The sequence below is a fragment of the Euleptes europaea genome, chromosome 2 (genome assembly GCF_029931775.1).
Source record: "Euleptes europaea isolate rEulEur1 chromosome 2, rEulEur1.hap1, whole genome shotgun sequence".
Lineage (NCBI taxonomy): Eukaryota > Metazoa > Chordata > Lepidosauria > Squamata > Sphaerodactylidae > Euleptes > Euleptes europaea.
Window position 1 is genome coordinate 79,554,118 of NC_079313.1, and position 22,555 is coordinate 79,576,672.

Sequence of the window (22,555 nt, forward strand, 5' to 3'; positions counted from 1 at the left end):
TGCAAGGAACAGAACACTAGAAGAGCACAAGCATACTTGGACAATCAGATTTGGAGATGATACAATTTCTTGAGTCAAGAACATGCAAGTCCACTCTTTGCTAATAGAACAAAACTGGTACAGCTGTGTAAACCTGCTTGATGGTAGGCCGACTCTAAGTTGGCTAATGAAAGATTTAGAATGTGGCAGCAGCAGCTGCAGCTATAAATCATTAATCCCTTTTGCTATTCCTCCAACACAGCCACTGGTGACTGCTGAGCTTTTGCCAGAAACTCAGTGTCTATTGTAGAGAAGGCCAACAGCTAATGAATGGCTTGTAGGTGTTAAATGTCTACAGCCAGTGCAGATTGTATTTTCATTGTCACAAATGACCGACCTTACACCCAAGCCAATAAGCTATGACTGCAAAAGTTTCACAGCATGCAAAATTCCCCCAAATGCTTAAATTATTGCCTCTTTGATAATCACTGCTGTCCAAGTGCACAGGCTGCTGGAAGCAAATTACAAAAATGCTTGAGAGTCTGTAAGGCTTTCTGGACTCAGTAAAGTCCTAAGCAGCCTAAAGGACCAAATGGCTAAGAGATCACCTCATGTTCCTCAATAAAGGGTGGGAAATGGATGACCACCAACATCAGCTCCTAGCATTTTTATCCCTGTTGCTGTAGTGGAGCCATGTATGATCCGTCCCAGTGCAGCTGACAAAATCCATCCCATTTGCCAGCTATCACAATCAGCCACACACTTTCCACATGATATGTATATTATCTAAACATGCTATCAATAGATAAGGGGCTTTTGTCCAAGATTCTGAGTGATTCTTGGACTCAAAAGGGTGAACTTATTATTTTCTCCCATCTGTATTTTCCTCAGGTAAAAATCAATATTCTGGCTTTTGCATTATGGAGCCTTCCTTCTTCTGAACTGCATTTTTTCAAAAGATGCCCAAGTTCTTTTTGATACTCAGACCAAGTGACAATTGTTAAGGTGTTTTTACTCCATTTCTTTAAAATGCTATTTTAACTGCACATCTGAAATACTGCTTGACAGCTAAAACAATTTCCATGTTTTGAGAACTTACTTATACTGCCAAGCGAGCTGAGTGTTTGCTTGATTTTTTTCTTTTTCTTTTTTAGAACATACAATTTTGATGTACTTTAGAGCTGAGAGTCCAAGGGGATTTCAGAGCAAACCCTATAGCTTTATGCAGAACATTCTGAGCTGGAAAAGGATGGAAATACCATCTAAAGCCCAAAATTACTAATATACTACCCACTTGTACTCCAAAAGGATTGCTTTAATGAAATTTACACTGCTACTCTGAAAAATGAGGAATATAGAAAAAGCATAGATCTGTCTATCAAGCCTACCTATAATAAAAGCTAGAAAGACTGTTAAGAGACATAAATGCCATTTGAACAAACCACAGACACTTTACTGCAGCTTTATAAAACATGAGCATCAATACACACGGCTGTATGAAGCTGCTAATACATTACATTAGCAGCTTAAATGACTGCAACATAAAAATAAACAACAAATTCAACCATACATGTCAGCTGGTCTCCAGTGGTGCAGATTCTATTCTTATCCTCCCTTGCACATATATGTAGCTATGCTACAAGAACTGACATGCTGGAACTGACATTATGGTGGACAGAACATACTTACCAATCCCCCCCCCAAAAAAAACAACACAACCCAAAAATGAACACAACCAAAAAATTTGGGGAAATTAACTATCAAATGAAAAAACTGAGATTATTGTTTCTTTTACTAATACGGCACATGCCATTAAAACATTCATATCAGTTACAAAATTAAAACTGGAGAGTACACAGTAACTAAAACTATAGGATATACTGTTCATAAACTCAACTAAGCATCCTGTTATACTCAGATATTCTCTACAGGTATCAATTGTTTAAAGAAAACAGTGTTAAGAATCAGGCAATTTGAGAATATAAACTAATACAGTGCAATAACACAGCTATAGGAGATATTATCACTTGTGTATCTAAGGAAGATAAGGATTGAAAATTAAAAGTTGTGGACTGAAGACATTGTTTATGACAACCAAAAACAAAACCAAAGATGCATTGTATTAACAACACAGTCCTCCTAAGGATACAGAATCAGCCCTACACCAGTATAACTCAGAGTTAAGGATACACGAGGAACTGTCATGTTGATGAAAACCAAGGAGACCCCTGGTAACCTTGCTGACCACCCATCAGGCCTGAAAGTGCTGATGCTTAATACTAGGTCGGTTCAAAATAAAACATCCCTCAATCAGGATTTAATACTGGATGAGGAATTTGATCTGGTATGCATCACAGAGACTTGGGTGGGTGCAGAGGGTAGAATGGCCCTCCAAACTGTGCTTTCCCCCACAATAGCTTACTGATACAGGATCAGCCGAGGCTTGGTGGGAGGGGAGAAGGAGTGGCTTTGGTCTATCAAGACTTTCTGTTACTCAACAGGTGTTTTGGTAGCCAGATCCACAGTTTTTTGTAGGTACCTGATGCTGGGAACCCCAGTCAGAATAGGGATTCTGTTGGCTTTCCCCAAGGGGAAGGGGGCGCTGTGGGAACCACAAGAGCAAGTGGGGTTGAGTCTGCTTGATGTTTGTTGCTACTGCTGAACATTTCTCATTACTAGTAGAAAAGAGCAAGAGTCCAGTAGCACCTTAAAGACTAATGAAATTTCTGGGAGGGTATGAGCTTTCATGAGCCACAGCTCACTTCTTCAGTTGTAGTTCACGAAAGCTCATACCCTGCCAGAAACTTCATCAGTCTTTAAGGTGCTACTGGACTCTTGCTCTTCTCTACTGCTATTGACAGACTAACACAGCTACCCATCGTGACCTATTTCTCATTATTATGATTGTGTCTTGCTCAGCTCTTTTCAGGTGGCCCTCCAACAGGGGTAGAGGCCACACTCACAGTGTCTTGCCAGCTGCCTGCTGAGAGGCAGCCAGGCACAACAACAAAGTATTGCAATGATAAGTAGTATGCTTTGATGTTCTAGAGGGGTGGCTGTTAGTTCATTGTAACAAAATAAAACAAAATAGCAGTCCAGTGACATGAGCTTTTTGTAGGAGTCGCTTCTTGAGATGCATATTGGAAGGAAATAGTTTTGCACATGCTGTTCCATGCAGTGTAACCTTGAGGCTAGATTATTATAATGCAGTAATCATGGGGCTGCCCTTGAAAACTGTTTGGAATTTCCATTTGTACAGAATGTGTTCACTAGACTACTGACCGACTTATGCCAGTATGATCATATTACACCTGTGCTTTGGCAGTTTTCACTGGTTACCTCTTTGGATGAGCATGACAACACTGTTTTTCTTTTCAGGTGCCACAAGATTATCCTTTTATCCCGTGACTATGAAGTTTGCTTAGCAGTCTTTGGTGGAGGACTTTGTCAAAAGCTTTTTGGAAATCCAAATACACAATATCCACAGGCTCATTCCTGTCCACATGCTTATTGACGCTATCAAAAAACTGTAATAGGTTAGTGAGACAGGACCTACCCTTACAGAAGCCATGTTGGGTTTTGCCCAGCAGACCTTGCCCTTCTATATGCTTGACAATTCTATCTTTAATAATGCTTTCCACTAATTTACCCGGAACAGACGTTAAGCTAACTGCCTGTAATCTCCTGGGTCCCCCCCGGAACCTTTTTTATAAATGGGTGTTACATTGGTCATTCTCCAGTCCTCTGGTACAGAGGCTGATCGAAGGGACATATTACATATATTTGTTAGAAGTTCAGCAATTTCCCATCTGAGTTCTTGAAGAACTCTAGGGTGAATACCGTCTGGTCCCTGTGACTTGTTAGTTTGCAGTTTATCTAGACATTCTAGGACTTCCTGCCTTGTTACCACTATTTGCCTCAGTTCCTCATTTTCCCCTCTCCAAAATCTCTGTTCAGGAGAAGGAATCTGCCCTGTATCTTCAACAGTGAAGACAGATGAGAAGAATTCATTTAATTTTTCAGCAATTGCTTTATCCTCCCTTAGAGTTCCTTTACTCCCATTGTCATCCAATGGTCCAACCGCTTCCCTAGCTGGTTTCCTACTCCTAATATACTTAAAGAATTTCTTATTATTTGTTTTGATGTGTTTAGCAATAAGCCCCTCAAAATCTTTTTTTGCATCTCTATTTATCTGCTTGCATTTCCTTTGTGCAAGTTTGTGTTTGCTTCTGTTAGCCTCGTTTGGGCAAACCTTCCAGTCTCTGAAGGAAGACTTTTTTTCTCTAATTGCTTCCTTCACCTTACCCGTTAGCCATGGTGGTGACCTCTTGGACTTATTACTACCTTTCCTGACCTGCGGTATACAAGCTAGCTAAGCCTCTAGTAATGTGGATTTGAGTAACCCCCAAGCCTTTTCAAGAGATTTAACCCTCTTAACTGTTCCTTTCAACTTCCTCTTTACCAGTTATCTCATTTTAGAGAAGTTCCCTCTTTTAAAGTCAAAGGTAATTGTATGAGATTTCCCAGTCACTTTCCCACTTACATCTAAATTAAATTTGATGCCATTGTGATCACTATTGCCAACTGGGTCAACTACATCCACATCCCACACTAAGTCACCGGCAGCACCACAGAGTATTAAATCCAGGATCGCTTCCCCTCTGGTTGGGTCTATGACCAACTGTTCAAGGGCACAGTCATTTAGGATGTCTAAAAATTTTATCTCTTTGGCTTGTCTGGAGCATACACTTATACAATCAATATGAGGGAAGTTGAAGTCTCCCATTATTACTACTTTGTTACCTTTACATGCTTCCCTAATTTCATTCTCCATCTCAAGATCACCCTGAGCCATTTGGTCAGGGGGCCGGTAGAACGTCCCCAGTACTAAATCTCCTTTGGGGCCTGGAATCGTCACCCATAAGGATTCTGTGGACGAGTCTGCCCTTTTTATAGTCTCTAGCTTATTAGACACTATGCCTTCCTTGATATACATAGCAACACCCCCTCCAATACGCCCTTCCCTGTCATTTCTATACAGTTTGTAACCAGGGATGACTGTATCCCACTGGTTCTCTCCCCTCCACCAGGTTTCTGTAATATGCACATGCTCCTCACAAATAGCAACCCCTCATTTTTCAGCAATAAAGTGATTAGAACTACTATTATCAGCATGGATCATGTATCTTTGTTTCACTTGCGCTACTCTTTGTCCATTGTGGATGCAGTCTCCTGCTACGGACTGTATGTTCCTCGACCACTAGGCGCATTTCCACACATGCAAGACTAATGCCTTTCAAGGAGCTGAGGAGCACCTACCACAAAAGGAACACTCCCCACAGTGGAGGATCACCTGCACAATGAACAATGAGGAGGGCAAGGGGAAACAAAGGTATTCATTCAAGCCATTATTATATATTAGTAGTAGAGTTTAACTTGCCCCCTGCTTTTATGCCATTTGCAGGAGGAATTCAAACTATGAAAAACAATTTTATTATCTAACATGGAAGGTTATTTGTGTAAAATCTCAATATTTGCTCTTAACACAGATTACACTTATACCAAATTTGCTGAAAAGCCTTGGACTGAACTTTCCCAAGGGAGTTCAAAAGGAGACATTTATTTTTCCATCTGCAAAGAGCCGTAAATTGAGCTCAGCTTCAGCAAAATGAATGTTCTACTATTGTAACTCATTCATGTTTATTATGCAATCAGTAGCTACTCCAGGAAGAAGCATCGGCCCCTTACAGTAAATCAGAGCCACCTGGTCAAAGGAAATAAGAAAACAGCAATAATTGATACATCCTACAACAAAGGATATGGTCAGACTGCATGCCTCTTAACTCTGAGGAATCCCACTATATACCTCTTGCCAGCTTAAAATTTTGCTTCCTTAGAACAACACTGTGTTTTTCTTTAGCAGAGTTTAAAATCAGATTTCTTAATCATTATACCGTGCATTCAGATAACTTTTAACCACCAGGAGCCTATGGCCCCACTCCTCACTTCCTCTGATTTCGAACAGGTACAAAAGCATGGTAACCCTGGGCTCACCATGTGGCCAAATTCTACAGAGCATTGCCTCTACACACAGGTACAGGTGCCACATGCTTACTTTTTAAACTACTACTTCACACTTCTCTGCTTGTTCAGTCTTGACTGGCTCTCGTTTCCATCTGTGCTCTGCAATGTAATGATTCTGCCTCTTGGGATGCTCAGCCTGCTGGTCTTACCTTACCAAACTCCCTCTCCCCATCCTTCTGTTTTGTGTGTGTCGTGTGCATGTATGTACACATGTCAACTGAATATAATACTCTATGCATCTGATAAAGTGGGCTCTAGCTCATGAACATTTATGCCATAACAACACCGTTATTCTTTTCAGGTGCCACAAGATTGTTGTTTTTGCTTCGTGGTTTGTATGTCTGAATACCTTCTTGCAGTTCCTGTGTTAATACCCATAATTTTAATTTTCAATAGCAATTTCCTACATGGGGTTGTATTGTATCTATTTATACAAAGTGCTTTTATATAAAATACTTTATAGAAATACAGACACACTAAGTTCCTTCTCGCTAAAATAATGTCACATCTGGTAACTGGAGTCCCCATTCATAAATATAGAAAAGAAGCATTGAAGTAAAATGTTTTCAAAAGAGATCCAAAATCCTGAAACAAACCACCATAAGAAACAATCATACATGATTTTTTTTGCCGTCATGTCACAGTTGACTTATGGCGACCCCGTAGGGTTTTCAAGGCAAGAGATGTTCAGAGGTGGCTTGCCATTGCCTGTCTCCGCATCACGACCCTGGAATTCCTTGGAGGTCTCCCATTCAAATACTTGCCAGGGTCAAGGGTGAAAGTGTATGACTGGCCCAGGTCCCCTGGCAAGTTTCCATGACAGAGTGGAAATTTGAACCTGGGTTTCCCAGATTCTCGTCTGACACTTTAACCACTATACCACACTGGCTCTCCATACATGACTTAGCTGCTACTAAAAGCTGAACTGCAGGAGTACTTTTCTGAAAAGCAGCTCAAATCATCACAAAGTCTCCTACCCGGAGGTGCGGCTAAGGCACTGAGCAAATTATGTAGGAGTCAGTTACACACCTCCAGCTCATGGTTATATCTTCTAGCTCCCTGCCTTCCCTCCTGCAGCTAGCTCCCTCTGTTCTTTGTCAAAGGGCTTCTGGCTCTTGTGCGAGAAGAGTCAGAGCCAGCCAAGCATGCAATCTGACTGAATAACTGGTAACATCTGATTTCTATTATCAATTGTATTACAAAATTATTGTTTCTTTGATTGGAAAGAGAAAGAGAGGCATGAAAATTACAGCTTTTTATCCAGGTAACAATATCTGGAAGATCGGATTCTGGAGATCATGATTTGTCAGATTCTGTACAAAAACTGAAGGTTCAAAAGATTGTTTGTTTGTTTGTTTGTTTCTGGTCTGAAACAGCAAATTTAAAAAGAGTGCCCCCTGCCCATATTGATAAGTCCAAGAATGTTCTGAGCAGATATTAACTGCAACATGCAGGATTTTCAAACAGGAAATTATAGATCATATGTAAACACGATGCACAGACACATCAACAATTAACACATGACACAAGCTATCCAGAAAGACAGACAGTATTTTCACAATGTAAATAGCAATAAATTGCAAGTGATTTGTTACTATACAAGACATTAATTCATTCTTGCAATTGCCTAATAAATTAGTCTAGATGTCTTGAGATTCCAACGAATACAATGCTGAGTTGCTTCCACACCATTTACAAACTAGATCACATGTCTGGAGCATCCACTTGATGCCATGCTGTAATCATGCTCCAATCATCCTTTCCTCGTCCTTACTGTTTTTTGGGATGAGGGCAGTCCAAGTGTGTTACTACACCATTTTACAAGGTCCTGCACACATCAACGCCATTTTCTTTCAGCCAGCCCTTTGTGGCACCATTTTCCCCACTATGCCACCAGAGGGCTAGTTTTAGGGGGGGAGAGTTGTAGTACAATTTCCTGCTATAGCAATTACTGATTTTGAAAAGGCCCTCTAACAGTCCCCTCCAGTGGTGTGACATGGAAAAATGCAAGGGAAATGGCAGCTGACAAAAGTACGCAGAAAACTCCTGTGTGGAAGCTCCATTGCCAATGTGAACGCCTCTGTATTTGCAGCAGCTATGAACACAAACTGGAGAACCTTCACCATGTGGAAGCAACTCTGGAGAATAAACTGAATACCTGGGAGTAACACCTGGAGTGCAAGTACCCATAGTCTTCATCAGCTTTCACCTTGTGTTGGTCAAACGGATACAAATCCACCACCACCCTTTAGAAAGCCTAGTTACTCATATGGAATAATTGTGGTGTAGTACTTAGAGTGCTGGACGAGGATCGGGGGACACTCAGGATTGAACCCCCACTCTGCCATAGAAGTTTGCTAGGTGACCTAGGGCCAGTCATACTAACTCAGCCTAACCTACTTCACGGAATTGTTGTGAGGATAAAGTGGAGGAGATGAGAACGATGTAAGCCCCTATGGGTTCCCATTGGGGAGAAAGGTGAGGTACATATTCCCACATTCCCACTCTTGGTCTGTGTTCACACATACGTGTTGCATGTTTGTCTGCATGTAAAAGTGTCTTTCCTCTTTGTGCCAACACCCCAAGATATAAACCCCAGCCTCTCAGTAACCAGTGTCTTGGGAAACCCTGGTAAGGCTGAGCAGTTACAAAGAACAGAGCTTCCAATTACCTTAGTTCCCCCTGTGAGTGCATCCTTAGCATGTAAGAGCAGCCTCAGCACACGGGTGAGATTCCAGGCACAGTCTGCTTTCTTAAATATGAAAGTAGCTTCATTACAAAATATTAAACTAGAGCACATACCGGTATATGGAAAATAGCCATCATAGTAACAGATACAGATCTAAGGAAAGAAAAGGGGAAAGCATATATCTAACTTAGTTACCACCTCTGTTAGTCTCCTGCCATGAAAACCCCAAAAGGGGTCGCCATAAGTCGGCTGCGACTTGACAGCACTTTACACACACACACAACTTAGTTGCATCCTGCTAGTTACCTTCAGATAGAGCAAGCATTTCAGGGAAGGGTTCCACGTGTTTGCACAGAGCTCCCTTCTCCTCTCACCCCACTCCACTCCACTTTGCCCACAAACAAAGGAAGGGTTCACCTTTTAACCCTTCTGCCTGCTGAGGTAAAAAACTTCTCTCTCCCAATCCCAAGTCAGATATCTTGCTCATATGGCTCCCCTGTGCCATGCCAATGGACCGCCTCAGCAGGTAGCTGTAAGTTTTATAATCCTCATCCATCAGGTCCTCTTTGGCAGGTATGCCAAATGGTGGGTTTTCAGGATGAACCAAGTTCCTGTTTCTCCTGACTTCCCCCACTTGGGAAAATAAACCGTTTTGCCATGGTTTCAGGAACTGCAATCATAACACAAATGAAGTACACAAATAAAATATGGAAAATGTAGAATTTCCTTTCATATCCTGATGCTGTCAGCAGCAAATCTCAATCTCCCTAGGATTCAGTGGTTTGTTAAACTGATGCAACCTCTCTCCTTCCTGTCCTTGGTGGGTATAAATGGTAAACAACAACTTGTCTCCAATACTAGCAATTCACATGTTTGGTTCAGCATTATCCTCCCTTGCATTACAACTTGGGTTTAGCTATCTTAACAATTCTTATTGGCTAAAAAAGGCAGTCTCACCAGCGCACTCAAAATCTAAGATTTCCACCCAATAAATTTGGCTCACTAGCTAATCAGAAGGAGGAGAGGGGACTGGAAGGTGTGAGACTGATGTTGTTATTGTAATTTGAATGCAGCCAGCATGTCTTCCTTCTTCTTTGCTTGGAGGAGATAACATGACCGAAACACCTTAAAAGTCATCTTGAGGGGGAAAAAGGGACTAATACTGCAACTCGAGTAAATGTTTGAACCTCGGCTGGATTTATACTGCCTTGAGCAGGTCTCTGGAGAGGCAGAATATAAAAGTTCTAAATAAATAATAATAAAAATATTGCCCGTCAGTGGTGAACTAAAGTCTTGAACTCTTTCAGGCGTTACTTTTTGCATTTAATGAGTGTCTCGCTTTCTGCTGCTTTTAAAATGATAAGCAAATTTCTCATTCTCTTTTTTAATAAATATGTTTTTGAATATAAAACTGTGCCTATGGGTGTGCTGGACACTTAAGACAAATCATCTGGTGACAGAAGAAAGTTTTAGGAAAGGAGAGAATTTTAGCCCAGGGGTGCAAGAAAAAGTACTCTGCATGCTCCTAGAAATGGCAGGTATTCCTTCCCTTTCTCTACTCCATCACACACCAGATAGTATGACTTCCTAAATCAGGGCAGTCTTTGGTGTAATGCAGCACTACAAGACTTTATACCATAAGAGAAGATAATTTAAATAATTTCTAGGCTCATCATATTTATACCTGTTTTGTAAAAGCTGTACATAGTCTGAGGAAAGCGACAGACAGCAGTAACTACTGTCCATGTTGCCATCACCAAAACAGTAGAAATTAGCAACCAAAAAAAAAAGTTTATAAAGCATTAAACACAATACAACTGCATTTGCTCGCTTTCACCCTTTGTTAGTGAGTGACTCGCTCTCTTCTTCCCCGCCCTGTTGCCTGAATTTAGCTTGTTATGGACCCATATTTTGCTTATGTTACTCTGTGAAGGGCTATGCCCCTACATATACATAGTAACAATAGAAGGAATGAGTAAACTGCTATCAATCAAGGTTCATGAATCTTCGTGCTCAGGGTCTAATTAAAACTTCGACAGCTGAAAACATGCAACAGAACTCAAAACATCATTAGTATGTTTTCCTGTAAGGGAACAGGGTAGCCATTTAAGATGAGCCATTAGTCTTGCCCGGTAAGGCTGTTGACATGAAAGGATTTTAATACTGTGACATCTGTCCCAGAGAGGCCAAGTTTTCTCTCAACAAATCTGTGTGCCATGCTATTAAAGCAGTTTCTCTTCAAACAGCTTGAACGCAGGCTCCTTCTAAACTTCCTCTATCTCTCTTCAGTAGGCAAATGTGCCAAATCCTCGTACACAGCCACTTGTATGCAGCTTAATGTAAGGATCTCTGGACTGCTGCACCTAACCAATCCTGGCAGTAAAAGATAAGTAGAATGTGGAATCTCAGTTTCCGTCAAAGTCAACTAGCTGGTGGCAGGACGGAGGAGAGGTTGCTGTGGCCAGAAGTTCCCATATGTTCCCAACCTCTCTGCAACTTCCATAGTCAACCGAGAATTTGGGTGGCCACAATGCTAAATCTTTTTAGAGGAGGAGAGCGCTGCTGGCTCTGATTCCTGCAGGATTCTCCCTGTCTATGGAAATTGATACCCGCCTTCCAAATACTTTGTGTCCCCATGGAGGGAGGGCTGCCTCACAGTTTGATAACCAATGAACTCAGTACCAATAAAGAAGAAAGCTGGAGTTGCCATAAAAAAGGAAAGGGAAAAGGATTCCGAAGACAAATACCTTATTATGTACCAGCATGCTACCACCAAAATGTATGCAGACAAAATATTTCTCTAAAGGGACAGCCTCCAATTATGTTGAAGAGATATTCAGAGTACATTGTTTACAGGAATTCATTGTTCATTACAAGAAGGAGAAACTAAGAAAGCAACTACATTGGTGGTACTCCTGTGGAGAGTCTACAATAGGGCCTAGAGATCAAGGCCTTCCCCACATGTTGCTTTCTAGTACCGGCATTCAGAAGTTTTCTGGCTCTGAACATGGAGGTTTCCTTCAGTCACCATGCCTAGTAGCTACTGATGGACCCATCTCCTCCACAAATATGTCTAATCTCCTTTTAAAGCCATCTGTTTTGTGGCCATCACTACAACCTCTGGCACTGAATTCCCATTTTAATCACTTGTTGAGTAAAGAAGCACTTCCTTTTGTCTGCCTTGAACCTACTCAATCAGTTTTACATGTTGTAATCCACCTTGAGTCTCAGCAAGAAAGGAGGACTATAAAGTAAACATATAAATAGATGCACATCTGCCCTCCTCAGTAGTCTACAAATGGCAGCAATTTCGACACAAGATCTCTCAAACCTCGTGTGTGATAAAGACAAATATGAGCAATTATGCTCTCACAAGAAACTGTGATTCTAAAAGCAAGATAGATCCTTTTGTTATAGAGAGAAAGAGGCCTGCTGTTTCTATGTGCTTGCTTTTTTCACTTCCCTGATGTCCAGGTTAATGCCATGAGCTCATAGTGTGGGAGGAGGCTATACAGATGTTCCCACAGTCAAAATGTTTCTACACCACAGTGGCTATGTACCTGGTACAGCACAGAAAAGTTTGGAAGAGACACTATTCTTAGAAGCAATGCTATAATATATAAATATTACATGGCAATGTAAAGGATGGAATCTGCTAAGGCAGCCTACTCATAGATACCGCTTCACAAATTGGATTGCAAAGACTCCAATCCACCTTCTGTATTTGCACCGAGGTTTCTTTACAATTTACAGTAATTGCTTCAGATCTTTACATGGAAGAAGATTAAGACATTGGACCATAGATCATTGTTGATAGCCACACTTTACTACTTGCAATTCAGAAACACTGCTAAGAGGGTTCCATCTTAAAACAGTTGCCCAGCACTGATTACTTCTGGGAGTTCTTGGATGCAGTGATCTCATGAGCTGAACGCTGGAAAAGCACAAGAACTAGAGAGACAGGAATGAAAAAATGGATGCGTGTCTGTTGTGGGGAGAGGAAGGGGAGGCGATTGTAAGCCGCTTTGAGACTCCCTACATGTAGAGAAAAGCAGGGTATAAAAACCAACTGTTCTTCTTCCCAAATGCCAAGAAGTCAAGTGCAGGTAACTGAGCACATCCTATGTTAGTTCATACCTCCATTAACATAAGCTCCTCTTTTGTTCCTCCATCAGGCAAGGTCATTTGTGATGTGGCTTTTTTCTTTAAAGAACTGAAAGTCTGTCTGAGATAATCTGAAACTCACTGGGCATGGAAAAAAACAGCTCTGGTGGGTCACCCAGACCTGCCCCCTGCTAATGGAAGCCAGGGCCAAAACTTCAAATACAAAGCCTAATAAGAGGATGAGTGAGAAGGAGAGAGAAATGGACAACAATCCTGATAGCCTCAGCTGAAAGAATTGATTTTAATTTCCTGGTTTCCAGAAAAAGATTTGCAGTGTTTTGGGTTTTTTGTAAGAAATATATTCCAGAAGCCTCGAAAGCGTATCTTTTCCTTGACAATTGAAATGAACATTAAATGAAATCTGCAAAGCCATTCTCTCCTGCACAGTCAAGAGCTGACAGAAGGGGAAGCAGAGAGGGTGCATAAAAGACAAACACGAAGAAGCTGAGAGACAAAGTGCAGAACAATCGTCCTGAATAGGTTCCAAAATGCTGTAATGGAATTAGGGTCACCTTGACAGAAATGGACAGATCAGAGGAAATTTAATATTTTTCCCCACTGTATTCTGCAGTCTTAGGCATGAGCCAACACAAGACTTGCCCACCGTTTTCACTAGCAATGTTTATGTCATCTAAGCAGAAATAGGTTTGGCTTATCCGAGTGCTTTTTGCAGTAGCTCCTCTGTAATCTGGAATACTAGTGTCACATGATGATGATTTTCACAACTACCGGCGTGTCAGAACCTTGTAAATTTAGCCCCAGAGAGTCTACAGAATTTATCCCCTCTGCCAACACCACTAAATGGCACTCCAACAATCTGTTTTATCTCACCCTGTGATGTTTCACCATATGCACAGCTGCCTAATCATCAAGAAAGCTTGAGCAGCAGCACTAAAATCTGCGGCAATGACAAAACAGATTTTGAGAGTGGGAGACCCACAAGGGCCCGTTTCCCAGAAGTCTGCCCTCAAATACACATGCAGAACAGCTGATCCATGTACCACCCTGCTGCTTTATCAATTAGGCTCCATGTCCACACACAATTCTCTCACAAAACTCAGGGACCCAGGTCAATTACAGCTCAATTCCACACTATCACTTTGTAGCACAGAAACCCAAAACACTCAGCAGATATTAATTGGGCTTCATACCTCAATAGTACTTTTTGGTAACTTCAGAGAAGCAGAAGGAGGGCTTCTGTGTCAATCAATCAAACTTTATTAAAAACAGTCCTAGACCAGCACAGCTCTTCACAATTTACCATTAAAACCCTTAATGTCACGCTCTACCCACAGGTTAATACAAATTGTAAAAAAGTTGTTTGGACTCTTTGCAAACTATATAAACTACCCATTAAAATTATTGACACACCAATGTTCTCAGCAGCGTCTGACGGATTCTACAGGCCACTGCACAAACCTAGCTGTTCCTTCTGTAACCTGTGGATTTTCGTCTATAAGCAACATTTTAGTATGCTCCTGACCTGAATGACTGGAATGCCGACTAAGCCGGGGGAGATAAACTTAGAACGAACCTCTTGATGTAATGGACAGCTTCTATGTCAAATGTGTGTGTGTGCGCGAGAGTGACGGTTATGTATATACAGATGGTGTTTTCTCATCAACGATGCAAAGGCTGTCTCAAAATTTGAAAAATAAATAAATAAAAGGAACAGGAGTCCCTCTCTAGATCCCACTTTCAGAGTAACTGTTTTGTATTGTTATTCACCAACACGTTGCCTCTGCCAAAAACAGACAGCTACAACTGTATGGTTTTTCTGTGGATTTGTCTTTTCTGTAAAACACACAATTTCCATCTCTACGTAGCATCAGCACTTAGCTGGACATTTGATTGCGCTGATTCCTGCCTGTCACACAGACAGCAAGGAAAAATGAAATTGCCAACATTCAGCAGTGCTGCCAATTGCAGCTGATGCACTTCCATTCTGTCCCCTAATGCAGTGATTCAGACCAATTTGCTCTGAACAGTATCGCCTTGTTATCAAGAGCACCACTGAGGATGGATAAGGGAAAAATTGGAATTCAGAGTTGCACTTCAAGGCCAAATCGACCACCACATGCAAGCAGCCTCTAAGTTAGCCTGTGTGGTCTGGAAGGTGAACGGGTCCACCCAGTCTGCAGCGCTGCAAAAATCTGCCCCTCCAACCAGGAAACAATAATTTGACAACTGTGCACAAGAACAAAAACTGGTGCAGCCAACCACAAAATGGCTGCCATGGGGGCAGGGAACAATCACAAAATACCGGGAGATTCCAAGCCAAGTGTACTCCTATGATGCTGTTTCTGAGTGGATATTCCCTACATATACAAAGATGCTGTCTCCTGAGCTCTTCTGAAGCATCTTCAATGTAGTTGAGGAAAGTGAGGATTGGCTATTTGCTTTGCAGGAGAGATACTTTGAAGACGGAGGACACACTGGCGGGCACCATGGCACTTGCTGGTGCCACTCTGGAGATCATAGGTGGATATGGCCCAAGCTCAAGCAAATCCAGAAGAAGATAACGTTAGAAGATAATCCTGATGTTCCTGGAATAGGGAGTCCAGCTTTTGTAATATTGATACCTGACTATTATGCATACCAAGAGGAGCTTTCCTTGTCCCAAAGCTGCAGCTGGTACAGAACACCACAGCTCAGCTAACAGGAACAGAAAGCAAAAGTGTATTCAACTGATTGTGCGGCAAGTGCACTGGCTGCCAGTCAGTTTCTGAACCCAGTTCTGATTCTAAAGGGCCTTTGTGGCCTGAGATGACTGGATCTCAACAGTGCTTTTCCCCAATAATCCTTAAGAATATGTGGAAAGATTGTGCTCCAAAAGCCTTCAAATAGGAAAGTAAGATCAGTGGCAGGTCTTTACAGTTGTTGCCCTGAGGGTCAAAAATGAGCTCCCCTCCCATAAATGTACTACTCTTGCTCTGTGATTTTAGTATGTGTCTTGCAGTAGGTTTCACTACTGTTGGCAGCACGTGACCACTGACTGGAAGTCTTCCATCTCCTGGGAATCAGGTAATCCTGGACAGTTAATACCATCCCTAATGTAGTATTTGGGGAGGGGCCGTGGGTCAGTGGTAGAGCATCTGCTTGGCATGCAGAAGGTCCCAGGTTCAATCCCCGGCATCTCCAGTTAAAGGGACTAGGCAAGTAGGTGATATGAAAGACCCCTGCCTGAGACCCTGGAGAGCCGCTGCCGGTCTGAGTAGACAATACTGACTTTGATGGACTAAGGGTCTGATTCAGTATAAGGCAGCTTCATGTATTCATGTATTCGTTGGATTGAGACTAGAGAGAAATCTCTCAGCCATTAAGTTCACTGGATAGCTTTGGACCAGTCACTCTCAACCTAGCATATTGCACAATGTTCTTCTAAGGAGAAAATGGAAGAAGGGATAATTATATATGTCACCCTGAGTGCCTTGGGAGAAAAATAGGATAAATGTACAGCTCTAAGCACTGAACAGAGCTAATGCCAACCTGCCTGCCACGCCCCATCTACTGCTACTCCAACTACTTGCCAGCCTCACTCTGATTGGGCAAACACTGCTGCTCTGTCCACTGCCTTTTCCTTTGTGAAAAGGGGGCAGATTTTGTTGGATAGGGCGAGTTTTCGCAAACAACATCCCGTCATTTCAACTCAGCCCTATTTTATAAACACAGCAAGAAAATACTATGGCTCAGGCAGAGGTAGTCCTAATTGATAGGTGCTGCCTTGACAAGAAATTCAACCCACCAGTGCAGTTTTACTTACATAATTTTGGATTCTGAATTATCTTATGACCACTTCTCTGAACACATTAGCGCAACGTAAAGCACTCTTTCAAAGGAAAAAACAGATGTTACGGATTAACTAGAAAAGCAGTAGAAAATGAAACAAAACAGGAAAATGTCTTATGGAAATCATCACAGCACTACATCTAGAATACTACCTGCTCATACCACCAAAAAGGACATCTGTTCATTTCTTCTCCTTCTATCAAACCTGATCAGGCTCTGATGTATGTGAGTAGATAAATACCTTGCATATGTATATATACATAAAAGCCTTCACAATTCTGGGTGCCAGGTCACATTGCAACCTGAAGTTTGCTCCTTACACCTAGGGTTCTGGTGGATCTGCTCTTTAAACTCTGTTATAGAGTTTAAAAGAAGTAGGAGGGAAAGGGAGAGCCAGCCCTTACAAGGAACGCCCTGCAAAACTTCTAGAATTACGCTAATTTGTTGCTAGGATACAAGCTCTGTTGAAAATGGAGTTAATTTCTATTGACTCTCCTAGCTTGCTTAGCAGCAGCAGCACCACCATCACCCCAAATACGAACAACTTCTACTCTCTCCTGCAGCTGGGACAGATGAGGGCAGAAAGGTACCAGCTGGATATTAGGAAAAAATGGTTTACAGTAGGAGTTGTTCAACAGTGGAATCAGCTACCTAGGGAGGTGGTGAGCTCCTCCTCACTGGCAGTCTTTAAGCAGAGGCTAGACAAGCACTTGTGAGGGATGCTTTAGGCTGATCCTGCATTAAGCAGGGGGTTGAAATAGATGGCCTATATGGCCCCTTCCAACTCTTTGATTCTATGAAGGCAGGCAAAGGGCTGAGATATGGTGGTGGGGCAAAGGTAAGGGACTCCTCCCCCAAGGGTGGGAAGCGGGACAGAGAAACCTGATCTGGGGAAGAAACAGCAAGTCTTTGTTTTCAAGCCAACTTTCAGGCGTGTTGGAATTATTCAGAGCACAAATCACAGAGCATATTGTGAGTAGTTCTATATTCAGGCTTGGTGTACTAATTATACACACATGGTTATGATCCAGATTTACTGAATAACTGAAATGGGGCTCCTGTTTTAAATATATTCACCACCACCACCCAGAAGGACTCCATGCTTGAGTTGAAAAGACGATAATCCCTGGGTATTTTTCTTCCCTTAATTCTGTCCTAGTTACACAACAGTAAAGTGATAACAGTTGGGCTTCCCTACAATATTAGGTTAAACTAAAGAGGCTTGGGTCTGCAAAATGTTATGCTGCAATACATATCTTTTAGTTGCCAGACGGTTCTTGCTTTTGTTGGCGCTAACTTAACAGGGTTATCCCACAGGATCCCATTAGTTTAGGTCCACAGTTTGTTGAGAAAGTTTTCAAAGGTTTTTCCTGGATTGTGCCTTCTCAGGAAAACATCCTCACATGCATAAAAACATTTTGCACCCCACCTGAAAGGCGCTGATGAAGAAGCAACCCTGCTTTTTACTCTTTAAGGGATTCCAGAACCTTAGGTCAACTGTAGTAAGGGCCCTGCTCTTCACAACTAATGATGGTCTTATCTCTTAGAGTGGAGTCTTACTGGCTCCATTTAGGGTTGCCAACTGGTGTGGAGAAAAAAGTCCTGTCCCTTGAATAGAGGCTTAATGTATGGGAAAAGACTGTTGAAGCTTTTTGTAATATCACCTGATAAATAACATCCCATTAATTCTCCATTAAAGGGACAGAATATTTTTTATCCAGGCCAATCGTCAACCCCATTCATAACTCTGAGGCAACATTAAACTTGCATAATATGAAAGAGGAAAAAAGTTGTATTTGATATGGATCATCCTAAATTTTGAGGCAGGCTTCCAGGTCCAAAAAAAATTTGTCAAGGCCTGTACATAAACATACATCTACAAAGACAGATGCAGAAAGAAGAAAGAGCACTTTCCATGTAAATAGGGACTAAAATTATTAGGAAAATTAAGCTAATAAATAAGAAACATAATGGATTTATATAAAATCCTAGGTAAAACATGGCAGATGTATTTAACATTCCAGCCAATATTACAGGGTGCAAAAAACAAACAAACCAAAATGTAAAAAATTAGACCAAATCAAGGATCTCAGACATGATAAGAAATGAAGCACTGCCCTCCCTCTTATCCAAGAAGACTTGAAATTTAGTAATAGGAAAACAATGGAAAAACACACACAATGAAAACAATATCCTATCATCATTTTGTGATTTGCTTGCCGGTATCAAACATGCTGACAACAAGCAAATACCATGCAACTTATAGTGCTTCCCACCCCACTGTTTCAACTGCACATCCTTTAGGTCAGTGAGATTAACATTTGTTGAAGAAAGTCTGCTGAAATTTTCTTAGCCATAAAACATTCCATTCAAGTTCTACTTACTATCGGCCGCCGTTAGTGACATCAAACAGCAGAGAATCACCGCTGACACAATAAATACTGAGATGCTGAAAGTAGGCACCATATTCCAAAGAAGAGCAAGTCACCTTTACTCCAAGGCAAGTAGTCAATACATCCAGAGATTTAATCCTGCAAACCAAATGGAAAAAAAGTTAAATGCAACAGATCTCAAGCAAATCCAAATATATCTGAAAAAAGAACCTACTCCAATAGGCAGGTGCCATAAGACTATATATATCATGTAGGCTAATCAAAATGAGAGAAAAGGAAATGGACTTCAACACTACATTTGTTCGGACTCGTAGGATATGCTCAGCTTCTTTTTTGGGTATTGCGAGTGCCAAAGTATTTCTATTGCCTGAGAATACCAAAACTCAGAAGAGCTTTTATTTTGGCAAGAATGAATTCCCTTCCTTTGGCGGTTTTGAAGGGCAGATATAAAGAAGTTCCATACTCAAATAGAACATGTAGATGCTCACATGATAAAGTTGAAACTATTGAACATATGATCATGGACTGTCCTATATTTAATGAGCTCCTGTTTCACAAGCTTTCCCCCTACTCCCTCTGGTTCAATATCCCAAAAAGGTAGTTTAGGTAATTTGCAAATTTATTTAAATTTAGAAAATCAATTAAAAGCCAGGTGTTATGAATCAATTAAAGGTTTCAGTGCTAATAGCCTAATAAATCACCCATCTTGGTTAAAAGAAGCCAGTACCTTAAATGACTTTCTTACCCTACCTGCTCTCAGAGATTAGTAAGGGTCTAGAAATCAAAAGGAGGATTCCCCTTTTCTCAGTTATGGTTACTGTGTATAAGCTAAGGTTGTCCCCACACAGTATCTGTATCCCCCTAAATTGCAAGTTTTAAATGATTATATGTTTAAGTAATTGTAATTTTGTTTTGAAACTGGATACATGAAAAGACTTCCCTGTTTATGTAGCTCAGGTCAGAAGTAAATGCCTTCCTCATGCATGCAATACAGTATTGAAGACAGCATCCAACAAGATGCCAAATGAAGCTTCCCCACTGCACAACTACCATTTTAAACATTTTTCTGCTACCTTTCCACTCAACTTAAGGTCCCCAAGGCAATGAACAATCAAAACCATAAAAATGAGTGAGAGAGAGAAAGAGAGGGGGCATATAGTTAGCCAACACAGTATAGTGGTTAGTGTGTCAGGCCACTCTCCCACAGAAGCTTTGCTAGGTGACCGAAGAGAAGTTTTTTATACCCTGCTTTAAGGAGTCTTACAATCTCCTTCCCTTCCCCTTCCCACAACAGACACCCTGTGAGGTAAGTGGGGCTGACAAGAGTTCTGAGAGAACTGTGACTGGCCCAAGGTCACTCAGCAGGCTTCATGTGGAGGAGTGGGGAAAACAACATGGTTCTCCAGGTTAGAGTCCCCCACTCTTAACTACTACACCACGCTGGCTCTCTGGGTGATTTTAGGCCAGTCATACACTCTCACAGCCTAACCTAACTTACACGGTTGCTGTGAGCAGCCACCTGGTTTTCTAAGGTGACTGCTGTGTCAAGCAGCAATGCCAACCTGCAAACCTGGTTTTTCATGGAGAATGTAACCCCATCCAAGACAGGAGAGATATCCCTGGTCTGCGTTTCTAATAACCCAGAATACTTCTGTCTTGTCAGGATTAGGTTTCAGCTTGTTCACCGTCATCCAGTCATTTACTTCATATGTTAACAGTACAGTAAAAAATGTCACATAATCTTGTACGTACCCAGCAATCTCTCTGTTCTATCATGTTTTTATTTTCCCTTCTTACCAAGGAGATCAAGATGATTCTCCCTTCTTCCAGATGATTCTCCCTTCTTCCACTTTATGTTCGCAGCCACCCTGTGAGGTAGGCTAGGCTGTGAGACAGTGATGGACCTAAAGTCTCCCCAGGAAATTTCATGGCTAGGAGACAATTTTCGGCACATATCTCATCGGTCCTAGTTTTACTCGCTCACCACCCTGGTTCTCAGTCTACCGTCACAAATATATTTAAGGAGGCTCTCCTGCTTAGTTATTTTTTGTTTTCTTGGTTATCATGTTTGTTTGTGTTAAGGGCAGAGAACTACTGTTTTACTTTTTAAGCAGCAAACTGATTGTTATTTGTGCTATTTGAAATATTGGCTATATGAAATAGCCAATAAATCAAAATAAAAACAACAGCAAATGCTGCCAATCGTATGAGCCATAGTATCGCAAAATATCTTCCTGCTTCAACCTTTGCATCCAATCTCACTTCTCTGGGCAACATTTCATTCATGAACAGGGAAGAAAGGAGTAGGAAGAACAGTGCCAGTGTTTTAACGGCTTTCCTGGAATTGATTTTCCGTTTAATGTTTCAGCAACCCTATAAAGCTTCAGTTTGGTTTTGGAAATGAGGTAAGGACTCTTGGCCATTCGGCTCTTAGCCCATGTCTTCAAATAACCGGCCAATGAGTCCAGCAACTACTTCTTGGTTAGAACCTGCTTGTTAGCTTATTATCAGTATGTAAAAGGAGCAAGCAATTTCTATACCACTTCATTTGAAATTCCTGTATTTCATTGCTAAAATGGAAGATTCGGTCTAAAATGGAAATATATTCAATTACTCTTCTGCAAACTCAGCAACAAATAATTTAAATAACAATGGAAGTAAAAGAAGAGATGTGCAGGAAGAGTTGAGAAATTAAGGTATGAAGGAGGTTGTGCTGTGTTGAGAAGCCTCCTCACAGAACAGCAGCAATCCCTCTTCAGGATCTCCAACAGGAAGACTGAAATCTCTCCTTAAGTGCCTAAGAAGTGGGTCACCATCTTTAAGTAGCAGAAAGAAGAGCTAGTTGAGAAGTAGAACAGAGAACTGGGAGGGGGGAGGGAGGCAAGGGACTTACACAAAGGAAAAACATAAACTTATTAAACATCAATTGGAAAGCCAAAATGAGGACAAGGTACATTAGATTGCTGGTGGATCTGGCTGCTTCTGACTGAAACAAAAAACCATCAATTTTCCACTGAGAAATGAGTTCGGAAACCTATTTTAGGAACTCTACTGAGGAAGAAGGCAACTCCTGTCTAATGTTGCGTGGAAGAATGCCATTTTGCGTAGCTAAACCTATACACAGATTCACTCTTTGGGGAGGGGGAGTCTTAACCTTCCTTAGAGCTTTTAGGGCAAGAAGTCAGCATTTTCAGGGCTGCATATCAATCACTAGAAGAACCAAAACTTAAGCAAAGTCTATCAGTAAGTGTAATGCTGTGGAAAAGACACAAACCCAACTCTTATCGGCTACTAGGAAAGACAGACTTCATTCATTAAGGATCCTTAGGAAGATGTCAACTACATACATGAAAGAAAGAAAGCAAATCTTTCAGGAGCACCGCACATAATTAATGGTAATTAAAAATCTGACCATGTAAGGAAGGTACACAAGGTGGACTACGCGATCCATTATAAA

At 41.4% G+C, this 22,555-nt stretch overlaps 1 protein-coding gene across 12 annotated transcripts in view; it reads right to left on the reverse strand.

Annotated features, from left to right (window-relative positions):
* The window catches only part of PTPRF (protein tyrosine phosphatase receptor type F), a 345,699-nt gene extending 326,477 nt beyond the window's left edge, over window positions 1-19,222 (reverse strand). For all 12 annotated transcript variants that reach the window (XM_056867690.1, XM_056867689.1, XM_056867688.1 and 9 more), the window contains exon 1: window positions 19,090-19,222. In XM_056867690.1, coding sequence (XP_056723668.1) covers window positions 19,090-19,171 — 82 coding nt within the window. In that variant the 5' untranslated portion in view covers window positions 19,172-19,222. The remainder of the gene's footprint in view (window positions 1-19,089) is intronic.
* Between the last annotated feature and the right edge of the window lie 3,333 nt (window positions 19,223-22,555).